The sequence below is a fragment of the Strix uralensis genome, chromosome 21 (genome assembly GCF_047716275.1).
Source record: "Strix uralensis isolate ZFMK-TIS-50842 chromosome 21, bStrUra1, whole genome shotgun sequence".
NCBI classification, from domain to species: Eukaryota; Metazoa; Chordata; class Aves; order Strigiformes; family Strigidae; genus Strix; species Strix uralensis.
Window position 1 is genome coordinate 11,102,726 of NC_133992.1, and position 25,097 is coordinate 11,127,822.

The following is a 25,097-nucleotide window of genomic DNA, read 5'->3' on the forward strand; positions in this document are numbered from 1 at the left end:
GCAGAATGATCCTGAATATGAATGCTGGGTCATTTTGACTGATGGAGAAAAAAAATTGTGTCAGCCTCCAAAATGAACCAGAGTAGAAAGATCAATCTCAAGAAAGCCACACATATGAGTTTATACACTCTCGGGCTTGGAATAAAGAGGTGGTGCTTGAGAAGCATTTGAATGGCTGAAAACCTGACCGGACTTCCAAGTGATAGCAAAGGGATACAAGAATCAACCTAAAGCTCTAGCAGTTAGCTCAAAGTCAATTAGCGAATGGAAACCAAAATACTGATACTACCATAGCTAGGTTTAGTACACACTTATTTTTATAAGCACTAAACTCACCCCATATAATGCAAAAGACACTCACAACCCTGAGTAATGAATCCCTGCAGAACACAATACAGTTACTCACAGAAGTGAAAACTAAGATATGTTACAACAAGACTGAAGAACAGTCATTATTTTCTAATCAGTGATAGCTGCAACACCAGTATTCTCCCATTCAGTCTCTCCATATATTTATACACCGAGGTTTTGACCCTCTTAAACCACCCCTGTCACACACTCATAACCTTAAATATGTATAGTGAGATAAACACAGTAATCAATGGCAAGAATGACTTTATCATCATAAAAATCTAGGATAATCATACTCTCAAGACATTTTTGCACAGTATGTTTTCTTGTTTCCATTAAATGTGACACAAACATCAGGAGACGTTATGAAACTGAATAAAAAATATCTGGAAAATAATTGGAATACAGCCACACAGGTGATTGACTTTTTTTTTTCCTTCTTTAAGGAAGTACAAAATCGCTCCTTAATATCAAGAAATTAAGAATAGCATTACAATTTGGAAATGTCTTTGAAACACACAAAAGAGAAACAAGTCAAACTGACATATATTAATATTTACAGGGTGCTCTCTGAACAGAGTGACAGTGTTTGCATGCTGATCCTGCAAAAATTTGAGACACACCACATTGGGGTTCCTCCTGCTCAAAGAATTAGTTAATCATATTTGACGTTTGCTAGAGCCACAGAATCCAGAAGAGAATCGTACCTGACATATTTTAAAATGAAGAAAAAAAAATCAGAACATCACAAATAAATTTCAAGGCTGAATTCAAATAGAAGAACACTGAAATGGTATGCACAGAGAATAGCACCCAAGAAAAGATAAACTAGCAATGAAACAGCAATACCATAATAGGTAATAAAACAAAAGCACTCGTTTTTGTGGGCACAATGAATTGATTGTTTTTGTAACAGCCATAGATTAAATTACATTTCATTTCCAAAGTGTTTCAATTCTTTCTTCTGTCAATGGCTATTTCAGTGCTGAATAAAAGTGATTATATTACTTAGGGGGCTGCATCTTCATCATCTCTAGAAAGTAAAAAGCAGATTTTACTCCATGAGCAACTCATATTTCTAATGACAAGCATGTCATAATACTACACTCTCTTTGTCAAAAGAGTAAGATGCTTATTTTCTGTCTTGAAATATGTAAGAAACCAGGCATGTAAATGCAAAAGATCATACTGGGACACTGAATAAACAAAAGCCACAAATATATAAAGAAGTCTCTTACTACTGCTGGATTAATTATCATTAATAAACTAGGGCACAAATATTTTTGACAGGACAGGAAAGCAGGTCATTAGCATTGATGACATGATATAAATGATCTTCCTAAGACATTTAGAGCAGACCTGCTCCAAACGATACTCATGGCTTGGCTTGCAATTATAACACTAAATACTTTACATCTAACATCCAGTGGAGAATACACAGTATTTGCATACAAGACCGAGCGGCCTTTTTGCTCCTCAAATCTAATGCAATTTTAAAAAGAATAAATTGCTAACAAATAAACAAACTCTGAAACTAAACCATTTTACTACTATAAAGATTCAAAATCAGGCACAAAAAAGTAGAAGTTTGTGAAGCTTTTTAAAATGGATTTTCTGTTGGAGTCACAATATAAACAATGATTTGCATCAGTGATTATCTTAATTAAACTGCTGTTTACATAAGTAACGTTGATTTACTTTAAATGTTGTTCGGTGTCATTAGACCATTCGTTTAATTGTGCAAATTTCCTTTAGCTAAAGTCTTCTCCCACCTTCAGTATGCTGTGAACAGCACCTCTGCTGCAAGAAGTAAATCCAGAGCAAATTCATACTATACAAGCTTTATACAAGTTTCTTTGTAGAAACACTACAGAGCACAGTCCAACCCCTTACCTTCTACTACCGCATGACAAGGATTTCACTCTGAGTCGGGTGTAACCAGGCTTTCTGACCATGTTGCCTATTACAGACTTGGATAAAAATGCACACTGTGATCGCTTCCCAGTCCTACAAAGGGACGTGCCACCCCTGCTCTACACAACGCTTTGAGTATGTGAAGTAAAATTACATTTCCCCATCTTATTTTACATTAGATTTCTCACTCAAGGAGGAATTCTCCCTCCTGATGATACAATGATCAGCTGGCTAATCTGGTACTGAAGGTCTTCGCTAGATCATAAATTCAAGTCATTGCTATAAAAATGTAAGCTGGAAAAACCACCATGGTAATTCTGAAATTAGCTCCGAACAGAAATCAGGATTACTGGCCATCACTACCCTCTGAATTCACTCTGTAGTAAAGCTAAAAGAAAGTAAGCTTTGTTTGATAATATTTAACAGATTTACAGAGGAGTTTAAAATTCCGTCTTTCCAAGAAACCAGCTCAGCCACAAATGACTGTGTTTGTTCCAGCATGTCATCAGCCTGGATGATTGCAATGATCTACTCAAGCCTTAAAATCCATGAGAACAGTACTGCCACACAAACAAAATCAAAGATTTAGTATCTTCTGTATTATTTTATTAAATATTTTAATTTCTTAATTATAAGTGAAACTTGAGTTCTAAATTAAGAATACCTAAGGAGAAGAGGACTAGTCCAGGAACCAATGCTAGGGCAAAAAAGGCTCTATATTTTGGCTCCTGCAAAATTTCATTAGGAAAAATAAAAACAAACAAACAGAAATCCTTTCTATAACATGCATTTTTAGCTGGATTTTTTTTTTAAAGAAGAAAAGCAAAAAAGTAAAACAAAACACACAACATTTAGTGGATTATCCACCTTCATTTCAGAAAGGGCTACCCAGGGTCTACTTGGTCAGGCAGAGCCAGACACCACTCACCCTCTGGGCTACAGAATGGCTTGAAATCAGCCTAACAAAGCAACCGGCAGAGCCACTTTCAGATCCTGCTCTTGAGAGGCTGCGAGCCACTGACGTACCTCTTCACCCGAAGTGGCTCCAAATCTCTCTGTTAATAGTCACTTGGAAACTCTGCTGTTGTTGAACTTTGGCTACAATTGTGCTAACATAGAGGATTCGGAAGCAGCAAGGAAATTAATGCAGCAAAGGGGGACATTAACCTTTATAGGGATACCCACTGCCTTCAGGATCTTGACATGTAGAACAGGTCTTCTGCGTACGAGGTACACAGTGTTTGTCTGGCAGGGCTTGTGTAACATTAGGGAAAAGCAGGCGTTGTGCAGTACCCACCCTGCTCATCCCTCCCAAAAGCATCACGTGGGCCTGTGGCACTTTTTATTCTATTTTAATTCCTTATGTTCTTTGCCTCACAGAGTAACACAAAGCCTTCCCTCATCTCTACAACAGAAAAGATTTCCTCTTCTGTTGGAAAATGAGATTTTCCTCAACAGTGATTAAAAAAAAAAAAAATCTTTGCATGCATTTGAAGTTTCTCTTTAAACATGTTATGTGCACAAAATATTAACCACACACTTCAGTACTTAAATGGCTGGGACAAATTCTTAAAACTAAAAAAAGATCAGTCATACTGTGCAACAGTAGCCACTAAGTATATTTAACTAAGTTCATTTGAACTCGTATCACTGCAGATTTTCCATGACTAATTATTGGCAGTGCCAAGATAAACACGTAAACATGTAAACAATGGAATTGTACTGGAAAAATTAAGAGGTACGTATAGCATGATAAACTGATCTTACTCAACTTTTATTTCAGTATTTTACATCACATGAAAGGAGGGAGAGAAAAAATACTCAAAACTCCACAAAGATGAAGAAAAATGAAACTAAAAAAATTTCTGAGCTATTAATATTCCCCGATAATGAAGTACTTCAGGATGACTTCTAAAACTCACTTGCACTTAGATGCTTCATTTATTTCAATCTAGGACATAATTAGAGGGAAATCAAATCCATCTCCACAGCAGAATATTTACCTGAGATACAGCTCAGATTTCTCAGTTATTTCCCATGTGTTCAAACTCAGTATTATATATATCATTAAAACTTTACTTAGATTAATGTCCATTACTTAATTAGCATCAAAACTAGACTCCACGATGTATGCTGCTGGTTAGCTGTCAGGACAGGAATTCTTTCAGATTTTTTTCTATTGGAAGGCCAAATTTTGCCTTCCCTGCTGCCAGGTGCAATTAGACTAGCATAAGTATTACAATGGATAGGCAAACTACTGGCCAGCTTTCTACCTCCAGTCAATTATTAAGTTGTTATCTTTGTCCTGCAAAGAGAGGAATGATGCTGTTTCTCTGCAGTTACAGGTAGGAGTGTTTGGACAGGGAATGTGGGAGCACACATGAGAACTGGTTGAAATGCACTGAAACCAGTGAGAGGCAGCACACAAAGCGAAAGCATTACAAAACCTTTGTTAGTGAAGACAGGGCAAAAGCAACTGGTTCTCAGTTCCTCTCTCAAATGCTTTTACTTCAGTGTAAATCTCCATAGGTGATCAGAATGGGGTCCTTTACTCAAGAAGTTCCACGTACCATGCCCAGTTCAATAAAAAGTACTTGGAAGTGGAAGGGGTAAATCTCAGCTGAACGAGTGAGCAGTTGTCACACATGAGCTCCTGTATATCCACACAAAGTTATCAGAATATTGCCCTTTGCAGCAAGAAATAGGATTGTCTTATGGTGAAGACACGCAGATATTCATCAAGAAGATGCTCTGTTAACCAGATTATCCTGAAAAAAGCTGCATCACTGATCAATTCTTGCTGTGAAGAGCCAATGGTTTATCTCATCACCAACTAATCCTGTTATAAATTATTTAATGCTCAAAATGTATCAGAGAAGAATCCTCAGTTGAATGAGCATTCCACACACACCAGCATTCTCCATGAATTCATTCCTAATTATCATTTGCCTTTTTTCATAGCTAATATGTAGTTAATGAATGCCTGACATAACTTCAGCATTAAAAAAAAGACATGACTAGTTACATAATTACAGGTTAAAAAATGATCTTTTTTCAGCTCCATGCACTGAAGTAATCTTAAAGGTGAAGGTTAAGTACAGGCAACACACACTATAGATTGCTTTGCAAGACATTCTGTACACTGACCACAGGAACCTCCACGTGTGGCACTGCCTCTGAAAGAATAGTTTGATTTTATAATAATATTACAATAATACAGAACTCGTAACTATTATCAGTTATGTCTTGTTCATGGGATTCTGTCTACAAAAGGACAGCAAATTAACACTTGAAATCATTATAGAACATGAATAATATATTTAAGGATGCCACTAAGCGCCAAGAGAAGAACAAAATTGATACCCTAGTATGGAGGCAGGCTTATCAGCAAGAATTTCTAGGGACAAAGAAAAATAAAAATTTCGCTTTCGTGTCTCCAAGGAACTGCTTAAAACAAGGTGTTTCATCAAAAAAGAAGGTATTATTTCTCTCAGCCTGATCCCACCACAAGCATTTCTGTGCAAGCTGCTTCAGGCAGTTCCTCTCATTTCTAGATCATAGATTTAACTATGTTTATTATCGCAGATCAAGGAAGCAATTTCTAAATACAATATTCATACTTTTCAGCTCCAATGGGGCGATTCATTCAGAGTAATTTGTGACTTTCAAGCAAATTAATACACAAATTTACATCTCATGACTGCTTTGAATAAAAAGAGAGGCCTCAAGTAAAAATACAAATAAATAAATCTGAGTTACTAAACTGTTTGCACTGGTTCTGAATCAAAGGTAAGATATTCCAGGGGAACTGATAAAGCCTGATTTACTATCAGTTTGTGGATCTTTTCAATTCCTTGAGCTGGAGCGCTTGCACGGCTCCCTCCACTTCTACCATCCCTGTAAGAAAGCAGCACGTGAAGTGGCCAGTACCGAGCTGTGAGAATACAATTTGGTGGACTTGCTGCTACTAAACAGAAAGTATAACAAATTGGTTTTTTCCCTGACCTCCTCCTGACAGATCCACAAATCTGAGTACTCTTTTTGTACCACACCACCAATTAATATCCTACAAGCTTTTTTGAAAGAGTTAACACTGTGGATGCAAAAAGTCACACGTACACTTGGGAACTCATCATCCTGGCTAAACTACCATAATCGGGAAAAAATATTTTACTTTTATAATTACTGCAAGGCACTGATGCAAAAAACAAAGTCAACACACTTACTGGATATCTTTTCTCTTTTTTTTATGAGGGTCCACTAGACGAAGAGTGTCTCTGATAACAGCTACTTTCACTTCTTCATCAACAGGGCTTGGGACATTTTCAAATACTCCAGGAGAAAGCTTTAAATTACAAAGGGATACAATATTCAGTAGAGAACTAAGCATTATTTATTCCACATTTGCTCAAACTTCATGCATGTCATTTATGTTTTAAATACACAATGATGAATTACAAAACACTTCTTAAAGGATACACAAATAACATTTTCAGGATGATATTACAACAGTTTTTGGCAAGTTTCTCTAGTAAATGGAAATATTAAAAAAAGATTGTTGCCAATGTTACCATTCATATTATGTATACAAACATGAAAAAAATTATTAGCAATCCCCTAAACACAATTAAGTCAACTGCAGGGGATGATGAATAAAGGTACTTACGACAAAGACGATGGAGAGCTTTCACAATTCAAATAAATCATACTTCCACTGTATAAGATTAGCAATGATTTCAAAGCAGAAAATTACAGAAAACCTTGGAGGTTTCATATTAGCAGACAGCTTTCATCTTTCAAACAAGGAAAATACCAGAAAAATGAACATAAACAATTTCATTCCGAAATCACTATCATGTCAAGAGGTCTTACCTCTTGCTCATGTTCTATTCTCATGCTGGGGTTTGCATTTACTTCTAGTAACATGGGCTTCAAGTTTTTCATCAGGAGAATGTCAAACCCTAAAATCTGTGCATAACAAGCAATGTGTTACTTCAGCTCTACTCACAGTGTCCTTCTAGAGGATGCAATGCTCATCCATATGTCAATGTTCAGGAGGAAGAAACATTTGAGGGACAAAAGAAAAATAACTGAGAAACATGCTATATTGCTGAATAATTACTGAAACTACTTGTCTTCAGTACTATTGGCTACTTTCACACCAACCCCATCTCTAAATACTGCCATCTGTCAACATAGAATCTTAACACCTATGACGGGTGGGTCTTAAAATTGCCATCACCATAGCTGCATTAGGAAGCTGCAAAGCTTCATAGTTACAACATCTCAAAGACGGAAACTGGAGTGAATGCTGATAACTAACAAGTGATACCCACTGAAAATTCTCTGTATACATTTATGGTTAATAGTAATATAGGTCAGGAGACTGAGATCTGTAAGATAAAACTTGGGTGAGGAGAACCTAAGCTCTGAGCTCACACAACGCTATTCAGTGTATGCACTACACCCAACCAGTGATCAGCAACATAACTAGAGAAAGCTTTTAGAAAAGGAATTAAACATCCAGAAAACTAAGCCATATATAGAAATAACTGCATTCCTGGCAGAAATTCCAACCTACCTGGAAGCAAGTTGGCCCAGGCTTTCCTGCTGGTATGTCAGACTGATAGTAAACTTTCAATTCTGGTGTCAGTGCAATAATTGTTTTAATCACCAGTGAAATTATATCTGACCACAGCTTTTTGACATCAGCTCCTCTGGAAGACAGTCTGCACAGAATGCTTGAAAAAGTCCTCTTGCTGCCAGTGTTCACACTGTCAGAATGGATGAAATTCCCGCTATGGATATTTAGTGAATAGTTGGTTAAGTGCATAAAAACCTGGTGCAAATTTTTTAGAGTGGGTTCTTGATAGGGCTCTGTACAAAATCTAGAAAGTCCATCTTTGGCTATATAAATCTCTAAGGGTTCTAAAGACTTCAGTAAGACATAAAGACGAATATCAAATTTCAGTTTGTCGACAAGCAGTGGCTTGCAAATATATTCCTGGACCACAGCTGGCCGGCTCTGGATGCTTCCCGTCAGTCTGATGTCACTTGGGTCTTTAATGAGGTAGATTCCATCCCCCTGGCACCCTCCGTCAGGTTTTACAATAAAAGTGGGCTTCCAGGATGGATCGCTGTCTTTCATCATACGAACCTAGAAGGAAAAGAATTATACTGAAAGACCCTAACTGGGGCAGGGAAAGAAGGGCTGATACTATGAAAGCCAACAAATTGTATTCATGAACAAAAATAAATAAAAATAACACGATCACATCACTATAGTAGTAAACATCGTGCAAAAAAGGTAGAAGGTAAACAGTGCTGACAAGCACAAAGACAAACAAAAAAGCATGAGTAGGGAATTACTAGTACAGACAAAGGGTCATTTTATTTAAGAAGCCATTGTATATGATTTCAGGAACTTCTTTTTAATGTTATGTACCAATTTACAGAATGAAATGCTGTATATCTCACAAGATCCATTTTATCAGTCACTATATGAAACTGCAGTTAAACTTTCATGCTGCATTTTGAACAACTACTGACAAAGATAATCATTAACCTAAGGAAAGACACCTTATTTGTTGAGGTATGAATGCAGACCAACAGAAGGAAAGATAAAGTAAAAATTTGGCACTGATAATACCTTTTCCCACCACTGAATATTTTTCACAATCAGATACCCACTGTTAATAAGATTAGGGAATATCGAGCCACGTACAGATATGAAGCAAATACCACAGATTTACTAAACAAAGCATAGAGTTTATGCCTCAGTTGCTACCTACCACCATTCCCCAAAACAAAGGGTTTTCTAAATTATACTGGAATTCCCATAAGGTCTGACATGCAATTACTACTTTTCTATCCAATGCAAAATAAAGAAAATTCTATCACAATTTCAACAACTCTTCTCAGTGGCTTTGATTTGTGTTAGGAAGATCTGCTCATAGCACATGACAATTCAGACACTTTCTTTAGATGCACCTCATGTGAAATCAGAACAGGGAGGAAAGTTGCTGGAGAATCTGATGGTGCCTAGTACCAAATCAAAACCTTTGGATGAATCTACAAAGCACTCCCTGCCTGGCCTGCTGTTTCCTCAAGCTAGTGCACATGTTCAACCTGTGTTCAGGCATTCACCACCGCTGTACTGGTTCAGTGTGAAACACAGTGCGCTCTAGTGTACGAGCTCGCAAACAGACACCACCAATATCTATGTGGCATAATGCATTTTAATATGCAAAAATGCTTAGAAAAGTCACTACACAAGATACATTTCGTTTCTTTCACAGATGCTTCCAGTTTGCAGATTTCTTGAAAACTTACGTCAAATACTCTTTACTGCTAACAAGTTAAATTAAGAGAATCATTCTGGAAAATGTTTTGTTCAAAAGACACATACTGACAATTGAACTTACTAAGTATGGGGTCATGGGAGATGCCCCCACTAGAAGGGGAACAGCAGGTAAGAAATCCCAACATCTACTAACACTCTGTGAGCATGTGTATAACAATCATCAAGACACAGAAACAGCAAAAAAAAAAGAGATAAGAAAAAAAAAAAAAGGTTAGCAAACCAGTACCCTTCAGAATCAGTTTCTTTCCATTGTTTGCAGCGTCTTGACATGCAAGATCTCTGTTTGTTAACGTCAACTTTAATACTTTGTAAGAATGTCGCTGGAGGACTATATGACCTATTTCTGTATTGTTTACAGCAGCATGGACCTCGATACTCATGTATCCAGTTCTCTGGCTGCTCTGTAGATATCCATGAGTACAAGATAAACCATTATACCCATATCTTGAGGGTTTTTTTCCACACTGTGCCCTAGATTCTTGGGGCATATAAGGGAAATGGTTTACCACAAATAGAAATGATAACAGTGATGGGGAAGTTTGTCAGAAATTAACTGTCCTAGAGAATCTCAGCTGTGGCCTTAGTAAATGAAACACAAAAGTAAATTATAGAGAATTATAGGATTATAGAGAGGTGTCTGCATCCTCACACAGAAAGTAAGAATAAAAAGGAAAAAAAGAAAGATTAAAACTCAGATCTAGATCCAAATGTCTCAAATTCAAAAGAGAGTTGAATCGGAACTTTTTGCTCTATCCCACTGTCATTTCTACATATTGACATCAGCAACTTGATTTCTGGGGCATAAACAGAGCTTGGCACTATAACAGACAACAGCCTTTTATAGAAACTAGCTTCTTGAAAGCAACAATAAATATCTTTGGAGTTTTTGGTTTTAACAAACTAATGGGAGTTACATAAAAAAGTAAAAAATTTTTTAAAAAAAGTGAAATGCCCATTTTTCTTTCCTAAAGAATCAATTATTTTATCTGTGAGAAAATTAGATAATCCCACCTGGAACAGACTGTTAACAGTTGGCAGTCCAAAACATGATTATTGTAATAAGGTTGTTTTGGCCTTTGAACATGCTGAACTGCTACATTCATTTAGCAGGGACCGTTTGGAGGCTAATGTCATTCCCAACTGGATACAGTGAGTCAGAATTAAACATGGCACCAATAACTAACCATTGGATTCAAACCTGCACTTTTGTAAACGGCTTATATTCACTCAAAACTCTCTCTCCAAAAAAAGAAAATAATCAATCTTTTTAGCTAAAAGAGCAATTGCACCATCTAAATTGCCTACAAAGCTCACATTCCCAAGAAGCAAACTTTGCAAGCTTCAATGCATTTTATTTGAGGAGAAAAAAATCAAGATGACAGTAACTAGGTCACTGTAAGGGCCTGACATATCTGCTGAATATCAGATCTTTCATGTTACATGCCTATCTCCCACTGCCTAAATAAATTTTAATTTATTACTTGTATAGCAGAAGTAAGAACTGCAGAGATTTGGATGCCTCAATTAGAAGTGAAATTGAGAAAGAAAGAAAGAAGTCAGGAAGGATTTAGAGTTATCTTAGATTAATTTTTAAAACTATTCATAAAATATGGCATGTTTTACAGCATGTAGCAAGGAAAGAATATGAGTACGTTTAAGCCAGTGAGTTAACATGTCTCAGTCTTCAGAGGCATAGAGGAAAAAAGCAGCTACCCGAGGTACAGGCTGACTGAAGACCCGACTGCTGCCGCTCCCAATCCATCAGCACCAGTGGTGCCCACTGCTGTCGGAAGCTGTTTGGCAACTGGAGTGTGAATGTAGTGATCCAACTGGCACACACCAAGAACAAAAAGAAAACCCAAGGGAAGTGGCATTAATTGGCAATGGGTTTGGAGGTGAAGGACTGAGCAAGCAGTGGAAAATGAACGGCTGCATTGCCTGCTCGAGCAGCCCTTTAAGTTCACGGTAAAGCAGCAGGACCTGAGTGAGGAAGCCTCTATAGCTCCCCCAGCTCTATCACTGTTCTCTGCATGTAAAGTCCCTGTGGGTGTACATATAGTAGCACTGCATTCACAAAGATTTAGGAGGAAAGAAATGATTAGAGCACAAATTGTAATTTACCAAAACGCAACTATAAAATCCAGTTTTCAATGAGTAGATGCCGAAGGACTGTAGCTCATGAAACTCCTAACAGCTCTGGCACAGGGAGCCCTAACAAAGAAGGCAGCTAAAGAAAACACAGGATGCAAGCTAACAAGTTTATCACCTACTCATGAGATTCAGAAGAACAAAGCACTTAAAAACTCTTCTTTTCAAAACAGAGGGATGTCACAGTACAGATCGCTCTTTTCTCGCATTCACACATTTTACGGCACCAGACCTGCAGCTGCTGTTCTCTCCGTTCAGCCAGACACGTGCTGAATGAAGTTGGTGATCTGGTTTTACACAGGCCTGCGGCTCGCCAGCAACAACTGGAGATTGACTTTAAGAAGCCTGAGGATACAATCTAACGAAGGAAAAAACAATCATTTGCCACCATCAGCCCTGGCACTGCAGTATGAAAGGGAAAAAACTAGCACACAGGCAAAGGCAGAGCAGCGTCAGAGCATCGCGATTTCTGGACAGCACCCTCTGCTGTGACTACATTCAGCTGTTGACTCACATGAGAGGCGCAGCTCTGCTTGTGGTGACATTCCCAAGGCCTGGAGGACTTCTGGCTCCATCCTATCCAGTTATTTATTTCATTGAGAATCACACTGCTGAAAGCCTTCCTACTAACTACAGCAGAAATTCAAGATCAATTATTTAGTCTAGGATTTTTCTCATGGACAATTGTCACACTAACTCAATGAGATCCTTCTTCAAAATAGGTCACTTTGAAGGATAAAACGTCACAGTGGAGATCAGGCTTACATAAATGGCATGTGGATAAATAGGTCCAAGTAGATCAGCAGGCCGAGATGTGCAAAGAAGGAAAGCAGGATTTATGCCCTAGTCTTTTTACCACTAAAGAATAATCTTCCCCTGACGTGACATTACTCTGCATACTGGAGGAGTTTCCCTGGTTCACTGCTGTTAAAGATAGCACCCCAGAAAGATCCTTGGTTAATCTTAAACCTCCATGACTAAACATACCCTACTATGACTCTAGCTGTACATACGAAGTGCCAATCATTGTTTACTACGGCAGAAAGTAATAAAGAACCTCTATGAAACCAGCCGGGCCAATCTGCCTCCCATTCCCATGTCTGTTGTTCACGCCTCAGGCTACTTCTGCTCTGCTACAGCAGCACCTTTTCAAAAAGGATAAGGCTTTCTGGGGACTATTGTTAAAGATGCAATAGCAACCTGCTTTTGAGGTATTGCATTTTAACAATCATTGGTTTCATAGACCTCTTATTTAACTCTTCGCATTTAGCTGGAAAGGAAATAATTTTCTCCATCATTTTCTAGTCCATTTTTTATGAGACTACAAGGACTGGATATTATTCAGGCCTTCTAGTCCATCAAAACTTACACATGGCAGATGAAGATACGACAGTGGGGGAAGTGGGAATAGTAATCCAGAGTCAGTCTGGTTTTCAGCAGATTGACTGTCTTGAAGAAAGCAGATGGTTTCTTGATCTTCAAGGAAATTCCTGACAGTTGTCTTCAAATTCTTCACAATCCTCTCAACTATATTCTTTCAGATTCTCATTATGAGGAGGCTTGTCCAGACTTTGAAAATTCAGTCATGTAGGAAAATTAGCTCCTATGAAATGAGATATTTCTGGGTACTTAGCTTGACAGAAGAAAATTATCTTTGAAAACATGTTAACCATTTACAGTCAACAGCAAGAGGAGAGTATGATGTCTAATGGTATGAAAATCTGATCCAGTTCCAGGTTTGCCTTTCATGAGGAAACACAGGCTGAATGAATATAGTGTTCTGGAAAAAATACATATAATGGGCTATAAGATTTGACAGCACTAAGACTACAACGTTCATGTCTATGCCTAAGAGATATCCAAAAGCTGAAAACCTGATTAAACCACCAAAAATATGCTGTGCTGGAAATTAGACTGTCCAAATCAGATTCTTATTAAAAATTAATCATACTAGGCCTATTCATCATCCTCACTGACAACACAAAGAAGGCAGTATGAAAGCAATCAAGGTCCTGGTTTGAATCCCAAGCTAGTTACTTTTCAGAAATTGGAATTTCCCATTAGAAATAAGTTCTTCGCACAGATTCCAACAGATTCTTCCCTGTTAGTGAGGTGGTGATTACTGCCGCACCCAAGAGATTTGCTTATCTGTAATTCATCTTCTGTTACAGTGACATGTTATTACAAAATGTTTCAGAAGGTAAAAAAAAGGTGAATATTGAAAATAGCTAAATATATATTTAATTAGTAAAATGAACTTTTAAGGCCTTGTTAAAAATACCTATCACCATTTCATTGCAATACATGACACTAAGGGAACTACCATTTTGTCGGTATTTCCCGATATGAAGCTCATCCACAACAAACTCAAGAGTACACCTTTCTCATCAACTATTGGCTTTTACAGCACAGAAGGCTAATATTAGATTAGCTGTAGTGTTTTCTACCTGGATGTAGGTATAGGGGAAAGTGGGAAAAACTGACAGCATTTTATTTAGTTATTGATACAAATGTATGATAAGAGTTCACAATCACATCTAGAGAAGTGAGGCACAATAGGAATGTTTGAGAGAGAAATTGTTTTGAAATGTAGTGCTTCAGAAGGAGGCAGTGAGATATAAATTCTCAAGTAGTTTCTTCTTCCAGTGGTCATTTCTATTACAGGCAAAATCTCATAGGTGTTCATGTCTCGGTCCAGTCCTTTACGACAAAATCCTATACTCATCTTCTCATGTCTAACCTAGATCTACACAGACACAGAATTTGTGACTTTTGGTAATTATCTATGCCCTAAAGGACCTGAATACTAGTTACAGTGCAGGTACAGCAACACGAGGTTCAGCACGCCACATCTAGAGCTACACACTCAGCAGCTGCAGCCCATGACAATACAGCTTTACTTTCAGAAATACCAGAGATTGCTAAATCATCTTTTCCTTAGATAAATGTACACATGGCATTCATGTATTCAAGTGTATGCCAGCTCCTATAGGGGTATGTCTAACATTCAGGCACTGCCAATGCTGGTTTGTACTTGTTTGTGAAGAAACTGAAAATTCAATCTCGGAGAGCTACAGCATTAGGGTCCCTTGGTTATAAAGCAAACAAACTCACATACGAACAAATAAACAACAGAAACGACTGGAGAGCTCCTACTGAGAACTCACAAAATTGCAAGTGAAAAGCATGCTGAACCATTTATGGTTCACAGTGGATTTGGAATTTTTTTGTATTTTTTCTTGTTTTGGAGGGGTTACATTACAAACTTGTGTTAAGTAGAACATAAACTCTTACAACATAAAATATAATGTTTGATAACAAGAACTATGCTTTTCTCAAACACAGATGGAAGAACATATGCAAAGGAAACTCCTAGGAGTGTGTTACTGGACATCTGTTATTCTTGGAACAAAAACCGAATCATTTTCACTCCAGTAACCGTTCAACCAGAGAAAAGTATTTATTTGCAGTGCCACCTGCTGACAGCGTGCGGGTCTGTGCGTTTAACCTGCTGCTCAGTTAATCAGTGTCCTGTAACCAAGACAGGCACAATTCCCAAAAGGGTCATCGCTAGAACCCGAGTGCACCATTTTGAAAGTTTACTTCCAAGTTATTTGCACTTATCTACCTGCATTGCTAAATTGATTGGATAATTTACACTCCTTTTACAAATTGGTCTTACATCTAAAGCAATAAGGCTGAAGTACTGTTGGGATTTTATTCATTTTTATTGTTACTAGCAGTGCCATGGGAGTGACCCAGCACACTTGAAGATTATATATTAAGAGATGTTCATGGATTTCACTGGATTGTGGATATGGTAATTATCTAAAAAGTAACACACAGCACAGAAGTCTATTAAAGTCCATACCTTTTTCTCTCACTTTTCCAAGCAGAGCATACTGTAGAATACAAGAATGCACTGGGCGAGTCAGACAGGGTTAAAACAAACACATACAATATTTTAACAAATATTTGTAATAACAGAACCAAACACCAACATACAGCATCACTTTTTTTTTTTTCAAAAAAAGCTGAAAAAGAATGGCATTTTATTACACTGAATATTTAAGCAAAGCAACAGTCTGACAAGAGACTCAAACAATTATTCAGGAAGATGCGAGTATATTTAACAACGCACAGTACAAAATGTTGTTTTGAAGGATTTGGATAGAACAGGCAGGATGGACTAAAGACTTCAGTGACAACGAACCTGGTGAAGTGCCACATTCCATGCACTACTGTACTGGAACCTCCTCAGCCCTTTTAAACTCAGTAGAATATCCAGTGAAAGGGCTTATGGTTCTACATGTTTAATTTTCAGACATCTCTTCTGGCATTGCAGAGAAGCATAACTGGTTTTAAGTTTATTCTAGAACATAACAAAAGCACTTCATCCAGACTCTGTCTTATCTCAGGCAAACTGAAAAAGATGTCATCCACAGCACCCAGTGATGTGATTTTAAATAATCTGGTAGGTATAAAAAACTAAAGAATGACATGGCAACAATATCCAGCAAGTTATACTATTCTGAGAGTAAAAGTAATCTACCTCAGCCACAAAGAGGGGAAATTCTTCTGGCAGAATCCAGGATCGAGGATAGAAGTTATATTCAAGAGGAAACAGATCTTGCATTGTTCGCACTGCCCGACTTAGTGTAATTTTACGTACCATCTCCGTCATGCCTGGGAAAAGAACACACATTGTCTAAAAGTGATGAAAAATGCACACTGGAGTCTCATCCTAAAAGTAGCTTGTTATAGCATTACTCACCCTACTGGTAGGTAGGTACTCTAGTCATTGTTTTCAGTAAAGCTGAAAACCTTTTAAAATTTAAAATCTGCTAAATATTTGTAGCATTCCCCTGCCATATTTCATAATATATGTATTACTGTATCGTATTAGAAAAAAATTATCAAAAATACAGCTCAGAATAATAGAGGAAAAGCTTTAGTCAAATAGTAACTACTGTCTTTGCCATAATCCAAGATTATTGCCCTATCCTGCTATTGTTCCAGGAATAGGCAAAAAATATCATTTAAATATAATCACCCACTTTGTGTTTACTTTGCATTAATTTAAGTAACTACATCAGAAAGAACAGGGTATTGTGGAGCAGCCAAACTTCGCTGCTTTCCTGCAGCTTTGAATCTCATGCTTGGATCATGCCATTTCCAGATCCACATGAGCTCTGGTAGCAGCTTTTCCCAAGGTCAGGGCATTCAGGGTTACTCCCGTGTTGTTTATGTGATTTCAAGTATCACGGCTTAGTTCACGCTGCAGTTTCTTTCTCAGTGAGAACATCATTGGTGGGTTTCTTTGCTACACGGTCAGCAATTTTCCACAAAACCTACAGGAACTCAGTGGTCTGCGACTACAAACCTCTGTTGAGCGCAGTTGATTTTGGCCAGGAGGTTCCAAAGGTACAAGGAGGACAGAATGTGACAGTGAACACACACACACCTGCTGAAGTCTTATTTCCATCGGGAGCATGACTAAAAAGCTATTTTTATAGAAAAGTTTCTAAGTCTTTCTGAGGACCAACCCCCTCAGATTCTTTGAATCTATCACAAGTAACTAAGAAGTATCAAGACCTCTTCTTCAAGAGAAAGAATTTAGTAAAACCCAGCCTTTAGCACAATGTTCCTGGAGATCTGAAGGATCTGAAGGACTCTGGTTTTGACTAATGTGGAGGCCACTTGCTTACCACCTAGAAGCCAGAATATAGAGAGACTAACATTCATCTAACACAGATTTAAATCACCAGAAAACTACACCATTCGATACTTGAATGTGAACTTCCCAGAGACAGGAGAAAGCCAGAGTAAATAAGCATAAAGTTCAGTATCTGAGGGTTCTTACTCACAGAGCATACTAACAGCAGCAATAAATCTGAGTAAAGGGCTTAGGTAAGTCAATACCTAAGCTCTTAGCTCTTATTTAGAGAGATCTCAACAGGATTAAATGAGAAAAAAAGGGAGCTTAAAAAAAGTAGAAGAGTCATCATAAGATGAGGGCTGACATGAACTCTTCAATATTAAGAAATGCATTTGAGGAACTCCACTTTGAGCTTCTCCCTGAGATAAGCCAGAGTGCAAACAAAACAGATTCGTTCCACTTTGAATCAAAACCAAATCCAAAGACACAGCACTGTTACCAATGCTAGATAACAGACAATAATTGCGTACTTCACTTAAATTATAGCTTAACACTCTTATTTTTCCTGAATTCATACATATGAAGCATTCTTTTCATCCAAAACACTTTCTCTCCAAAACAAATTTCAGTTCAGAAATTGTTCAAGACACCCATTCTGCTATTCATACCCCCTAAGCAGAAATCACCTACCAAAAATGGTAATATGCTAAAAATACTATCAGCTGATTAGGCAGATAATTCACATTAAAAAACAGTCAAACACAGGAACAGTTAAAATAATCATGTTTTTAAAGCATTTGCTTAAACTCGAAACAAAAGTAAGGTACCTGGAAACTTGTTGACTTGACCTGAGAATATATCATTATCATGAAATGATACCCCATGCCAATAGATATCACATGGCAAGCGTCTGCCAAAAGGAAACTGGAAAAGAGATAGGAGACAAGTTTTGAAGCAAACTGGCAATACCCATTCATTCCTTACTCTTCTAAACACTCATATTACACATAATCCATTCAAGAAGAGTATTCTGACTGTCAAAAGAAAATATGCTCATATCTTGCAAAACTAAGAATATTTTGATCAGTTCAAGACTCTAAAGTTCAAGATGTTAAAACTGTGAAAGGTTTCTACAAACTAAAAACAAATGACTGAGAGGCATGATCCGTACTGAGAAACTCCAAGCTTGTTATCAACCACAATTAAGGCATGACTCATTTGTAATTTAAAATACTATTACAGAGAATAAAATTTCATTAAGCAGCACTTAATTCCGGCACATGAAGGCACAGTAATAGCAAGTGTTACAGCTGGGAAGTAAACAAACTCTGACAACGTTTTGGGTTGGTTTTTTTTCCTCCCCAGTTTAAGGGGTGATAAGCAACCATCAAGGGAAAAAAGCACTACAGGTTACAGACGAATTGTCATTGCTGGCAGTTACTAAATCAACTCCTATTCTTAAAAAGATCACTATTTAACACCAAGAGTCTCATGGCTTGTATTTGTGCTCCCCCTCTGTAACCCAAATCCTTTCCCAAATTGCATCTGTACCCACAGTGGCCCTTTACCCCCAACTGTGTGGCATCTCCATGTGCTCCCAGTCTAGCATAAGCAGGGAACATTTCTACTCCCTAGAAGAACTTTATTTCAGGGAATACGTGTAGCTAGTAATGTTGTTGTAAATTAATAGTAACTTGTAACTGCAAAGCACTTTCTGAGCAAGCTGATTTACACTGGAGTCCAAGCTGCAGTAAATTTAAAATGGATATTCAAAGCAAGATACGTAAGTGATATAACTATACTATTCATTTTTATATATTCAGTTATATGTACTAATTATACAGTATTAATTCCTTTCTGGTCCTAATAGCTTGTATGTAAAAGACAAGCTTATAATTTAATTAATCGTTTGTGGAGCATATGTAATTCAACTATTAAGGACTAAGGCAATTATTTCAACAATATTAAGTATTCCAACAACTTAAGAGCTTCTTTTCCCGTTCACACAAGATTTCACCATAAATTAGAAGAATACAGTTTTCTATTAACAAGATCAACTTTATTTAAACAGTCTGCAGAGCTCTGAAACAGCGTTGCCAATTACTGATAGCAAGTTTCTAATAGTAGTAAAATGGTTCAAAAAAGGCAGGCTACCAGCAGTAAGAACAAAAGCCCCATGAATTAGCAGTACCAACAATGCAAAGCAAAAACATTACTGTTAAACACCAAACATCTGTAATTTGTTATAATAATTAATAATTAGTTTTGCGTAAAAAAGGTACTCTTATTTTCCACACTTGTTCTCTTAGACACAGTCCCTTTTATCAATCCAAAAAAACATTTTATCTGCATCTCCATGTAAATGCCATTAAATACCATATGGAATACATTCACAGGAATCTCTTCTATTATTAGGTTACATCTTTTTCAAATAAATAGGCTATGTTTCTGACCACAGCATTTTTAGGACACACTTGTATGAAATACCTACCACCCTCATCACTCAATGACTTTGGTACCATTTACTTACTGAAAGAACCACAGTATTTTGCAGAAACTACTTGTTCTTTACTCCAAATGTAATTTTTCTTGCTTTAAAACATTTCTTTAAGCACTGGATTGTTTTTTCCAATATGACAGAAAAAAAGGAATCTCATAAAGCTTTGAGTGAATTACTTTATTTGCTACTTTAATTAAAATTTCAGTTTCCTCAGTAAATAGCCTTGAAAAATTAATTTAAAATGCTAATTGAGCAATGCATCCTTTCTCTATTTCCTTACTCATAGGGACGAGACACCAAATTTAACAGAGCCACTGGATTCTTCACTTATTTCATTATTATTCAGCCCGCAAAATCTGTTTTTGTACAAGTGAAAATTAATTCTGTTAGGCTCTGAAAGACAATCAGTGGCCTTAACCTCTCTCCACAGGTATATCCAGAATACAGATGCAGTATTAGGTCTCAGAGCGCCCTTCCCACTATATCCTGAACAATTTATTTATTTATTAAATGAAATTGAAATGAAAGGAATGAAATTTGCATTTATATAACACCTTTCATCTACAGAGGATATCAAAGCACTTTACAAACACTGCACAGAAATCATTTCACAACAGACGAAGAGTGAGCACCTCTGGACTGGAAAATGGAAGCACTGCACCCCCGCATCAGCGATTCAGGTAGCACAGCAACTTCCCCACTCCTGATGAATCAAGATTATTTGGATTTATCCAACAACGGGATCAAACTCACTTCCTGAATGAGCTGGGAAGGCTTCTTTATCATCCGTGTTATACTTTTACATAAGAATAGTGTTACTCTGCTTCCTCTGGCAGTGCCAAGCCGATATAAATTGATCTTATTCTGGTAAAAGGGGCCTTTCTGCCAGTTCCTGGTGCAGAGGACTAGCTAAAAAGAAAGGTGGATGCTTGAAGCAGTCCTCTGTTCTCGTGACTTCTGTCTGTGGCTACCTGGTGTCAGCTGGAATAGCTCAGATCTGCACGAACTGATGCCAAAGCCATGGTGCTCACAGCCCGGGGACTCGGGAGCTCACAGCCGTAGCGGGACAGAGGTTGTAAGCTGCTGCATATTCATCCTGTGCGGAAATCCTGAGAGTCTGGTCCTAGAATCAGTCACCGCAAACAACTTTCAGGGTGAAACCAATTCACTAACTCTTGAACAATATATTTAAAGTCTTTTTTTATTCAGAGTTGGGGGGCATTTGTCAGAACAAAAACCAAGGAGCCACAAAGAGAAAGAACTGCTTCCACAACTTTGACGCAATTAATAATCCATCATAGTCAAATTTGTCTGACAGATCATTTCTACCTTTTGATTAGAAGCCAGTAATTTAAATTGTCTCACGGGTCACATCACGCTGTTCCATCATGTTTAATGACAAGCTAGATGACTCTTGTCTTCTAGTCAGCTTTCCCAGCGTAAAATTTCAAACTATTTCTACGCCTCCATGCAGCTACTGAACAGCGAGACAAATGAAACGCTTAATGCTGGGATATTTGATGCCCAAGACATCTGCTTCTTCCATTTTCTTGGTAATTGAAAGCTAGCCAAAGAAATAATTTATTAAGTGATGAATAAACTCAGGATGCAAGCTCAATTTGTGCCCATTATTTCATTTGGCATATCATGTTCATTTAAAGAATCTGACACACTAAATCAGATAGTCCAAACTAGCGACGGGAGTAATTGCTTCACTGGCATGCACATTAAAATTCTGCAATGCTTTTTAAAAGGTCCACCCCTGCGCATTACTCCAGACAGGGCTATCATGATTGATAATTTAATTTACTCTAAATTCCCACAGCTAAAAAGAAAGGGATTTTTTTCTGTTTTTTGGTTCCAATAACAGACTCTCAATAGTCAGATTGCTCTCTCTTGGACTCTTTCACCTCTTCCTCATATATCACTGCCATAGAATAAACTGCTCACCAATATTAGCCATGTTTAGACTAGTCTTTTTTTTTTTTTTTGTCTTATCATGGCATTTACCATATTAAAATGAACTATTACCATGTGGATAACTCTATAATCACATGGTACATTATGTCTTCTACAAATTATCAGGGAACATATTGCAAAAATAGCCTATCACTGAAACAAAGCTCTTCTGGCAAGTCAGGGTAACTACAGCAAGAAGATTTCAAAATGTACAACTTAAAACAAAAAACAAATAGCCTATATGTCACTGTAATAATGCCATCCATTAGACAGAAAACGTTATCAATAAAAAGGAGCCCATTTTAAGAAGCCTATTATAATGTCTCCTGCCCAACAAAATATTTAAGCCAGTACATCCAGCAGCAAACAGAGAAGAACAATACAAAAGCAGCAATGAGAAAAAAAATGTAAAAGTGGTGAGGGAGAAGGATCAAATATACTAAATCAAAGCCCAAGATGCAATCATCTTGAAAATTATTATACAAGGGATGATAGTAGAATACCAGCCCCTGAAACACCAGTATTTAAAACACATGCATTTCATTACTACTTCTAAGATATTTTTTTCACATTATTTGTACGGATCCTACAACAAACAACATGTGTTCCCTCTGCTGGTCCTGCTGTAACAGCACAAGCATTTCCAAGGCTCTCTGGCCATCAGGGATAGTTCACAGGATCACAGAATGGTTTGAGTTGGAAGGGACCTTAAACCCCATCCAGTTCCACCCCCCTGCCCTGGGCAGGGACACCTTCCACTAGCCCAGGTTGCCCAAAGCCCCGTCCAACCTGGCCTTGAACCCTTCCAGGGAGGGGGCAGCCACAGCTTCTCTGGGCAGCCTGTGCCAGGGCCTCCCCACCCTCACAGGGAAGAATTTCTTCACTATATCTAATCTAAATCTGCCCTCTTTCAGTTTAAAACCATTACCCCTCATCCTATCCCTACATTCCCTGATAAATCCTTTCTTGGCAAAAGGTAACATTACAGTCATACTTATTAACCTATTTACAAACTGAAAAATATACAGAAATACCATTACAGTGACTTGTTTACAGGGAATGAACTATTGGCCACCTAGATGGTACAGCCGACCATCAAAAATTCCGTATTAGGCCTCTTCTTTATTAAGAGTACTAAGTGGCCAGAAGAGGAAGCAACAGACTAAATGGAAAATATTGACTGAACTAACGGATGGAGGGGAAAGGATATTGAGGGAGACAGTAAACAAAGATGTAGTAAAGGCAAAAGCGATTGCTGTTGGGGGATGCAGAGCAGGAAGGAGAATGCTGATTACAGCGCAGATATTCAGAAGAGGAACAAGAGCATGTGAAACAAGTCAATTCGTAGGACAGAATACCAAGTGCAAGACAGATAAGCAAAACAGTAAGCCCTCAGAAAACAGAAAAGACAATACTAACCAGTAAGTATGGCTCATTAATCCCTGAGGCTAACTTAAATCAGTAGTTCAGAAACACTCACTGGAATGGCACCGGGCACTCTGAACATAAAACTTAACCATAAGAACGAAGAAATTAAGTGTGAAGTCCCCCTTGCTCTGTATGTCACCAAGCAAAACACGGAGCAAGGCTGCTGACAGACACTCCACAGGTGCACTGAGGGGTAAGAGAGGTACCCGTATGAGGTTTTAATTTCATGCCTCTGGTGTTTTGTTACTTAAGAGCAGAGGCTGAGAACCGGAGCATTTGTGCAATGAGATTTTTAAGTTCTCCCACTGGATTTAAATAACAAAAATGTACAAGTTTTATGAAGATGAAGAATGAGAAAGCATTACTCTTCCTGGCAAGGACCATCTATGTCTTCGTGGTGTTATGTATTTAGGACATTATGAATAAACACAGGTAGTATTTACTGCCACTCAATCCTTCAAAAAATAAATTTGCAGCATTTAACTGAGGTTAGGAACAACACAGAATATACTGTCTACCCTAAGCCTGTACAAATTTTGTTAAAAAAGCATCAGGTGCACAGAAATATTAGTATCTCATGAGCAGGCATCCCAAAGGCAGCTCTGTAAAGTGAAGCAGGTGCCGTAGATCATGCTGCTGCACCCTAGCCCTGCACAGAAAGAAACAGTTCATCCTCAGGTTTTATCCTTCCACTTCATGTACCCTCAAGCTTCCCTCTTCCAAATGGATCCCAAGTACCCTCTTTCTTACAGAAATTCCTTGAAAACCTGCTAGAAACCATCTCAACTTCTATAAAGCCTTTTGTAAAGTTATTATGGAAAGAAAGTCTTTAGAGTTTGAGAACAATTTAGCATCTATAATAAGATTTATATTACGAATCTCTTCAGGATTTAAATGAGAAGTTTCAAAGCATCAGTTTTGTGCCAGCTCTCATATTGTCACATCTCCAGTTCAGCATAAACAGGCAGACACTGAACCCCTCACACAGCATAGAGAAAACACAAGACGCAAGCTGTAGAAAAATAAAAAAAGTCATACCTTTTCTACATACAATAATTTAGAAGGCTAAAGACTGTTATGTATGCTTTATTAAGTGGTTTAGTATTATTTCAGTCATACACAATGCTCTTTGACATGCCTTCAAGATAATCTGTGGTGCAGAGGCTTTGACATCAGATCAGACAGCAGGTCGCACTTGTTGTGCGCTGTCACGTGCCTTATTTCACGTACCCATAGCGAGGGAAGGGTGAAAGGAAAACTGACACAACGCGCCAAACATTTCTGCATGGGGGTTGATTTCTTTCTTGCCCTTTCCACTGATCTGTTTAAGCTCTGAAGTATAATATCCGATTATTTTGGCTTGCATAACTGGTGATAGCGCTCTTGGTCATGAATCAAAACAGCCTTGAGACTTGACATCTAATTATAAGTAACCCCAGCGTCGAGATGACACCGGCCAAGATGAGCCCCCGGCCACAGGAGCCTGCTTTGGCGCTGGTTCAGGGAAGCAGGGGAAGGAGGAGGAGGAGGAGGAGGAGGAGGAGGAAGGGGAAGCGCTTTGCCGGAGGCAGACCCCAAGGCAACAGAGGGGAGGTTTCCCAGCAGAGCAGCGGCAGGAGCGGAGGGACGGGCCGCAGCTGGGACCACCGCCAAGCCGCGCCGAGGCCCTGCCGGAGCCGCAGGCAGGCTGGGAAGGGGAAGGCAGCCCCGGGCAGAGCCCCAGGAGCCTCCTGAGGGCCGGGCTCGAGGGACCGGGTAACCGGCCGCCTCGCGGG

General features: G+C 38.2%; 1 protein-coding gene across 6 annotated transcripts in view; it reads right to left on the minus strand.

Moving 5' to 3' along the window:
• Positions 1-25,097, minus strand: part of TTLL11 (tubulin tyrosine ligase like 11) — a 51,479-nt gene that overhangs the window by 25,993 nt on the left and 389 nt on the right. For 2 of the 6 annotated variants that reach the window (XM_074891070.1, XM_074891069.1), the window contains exons 2-6: positions 18,263-18,359; positions 16,329-16,462; positions 7,847-8,422; positions 7,138-7,233; positions 6,492-6,610 (exon numbers count right to left, since the gene is read on the minus strand). In XM_074891070.1, coding sequence (XP_074747171.1) covers positions 6,492-6,610; positions 7,138-7,233; positions 7,847-8,422; positions 16,329-16,462; positions 18,263-18,359 — 1,022 coding nt within the window. Of the gene's footprint in view, positions 1-6,491; positions 6,611-7,137; positions 7,234-7,846; positions 8,423-13,145; positions 13,351-15,647; positions 15,679-16,328; positions 16,463-18,262; positions 18,360-25,097 lie in introns of those variants that run through there. The other 4 variants (XM_074891074.1, XM_074891072.1, XM_074891075.1 and 1 more) reach the window with 4 other exon arrangements.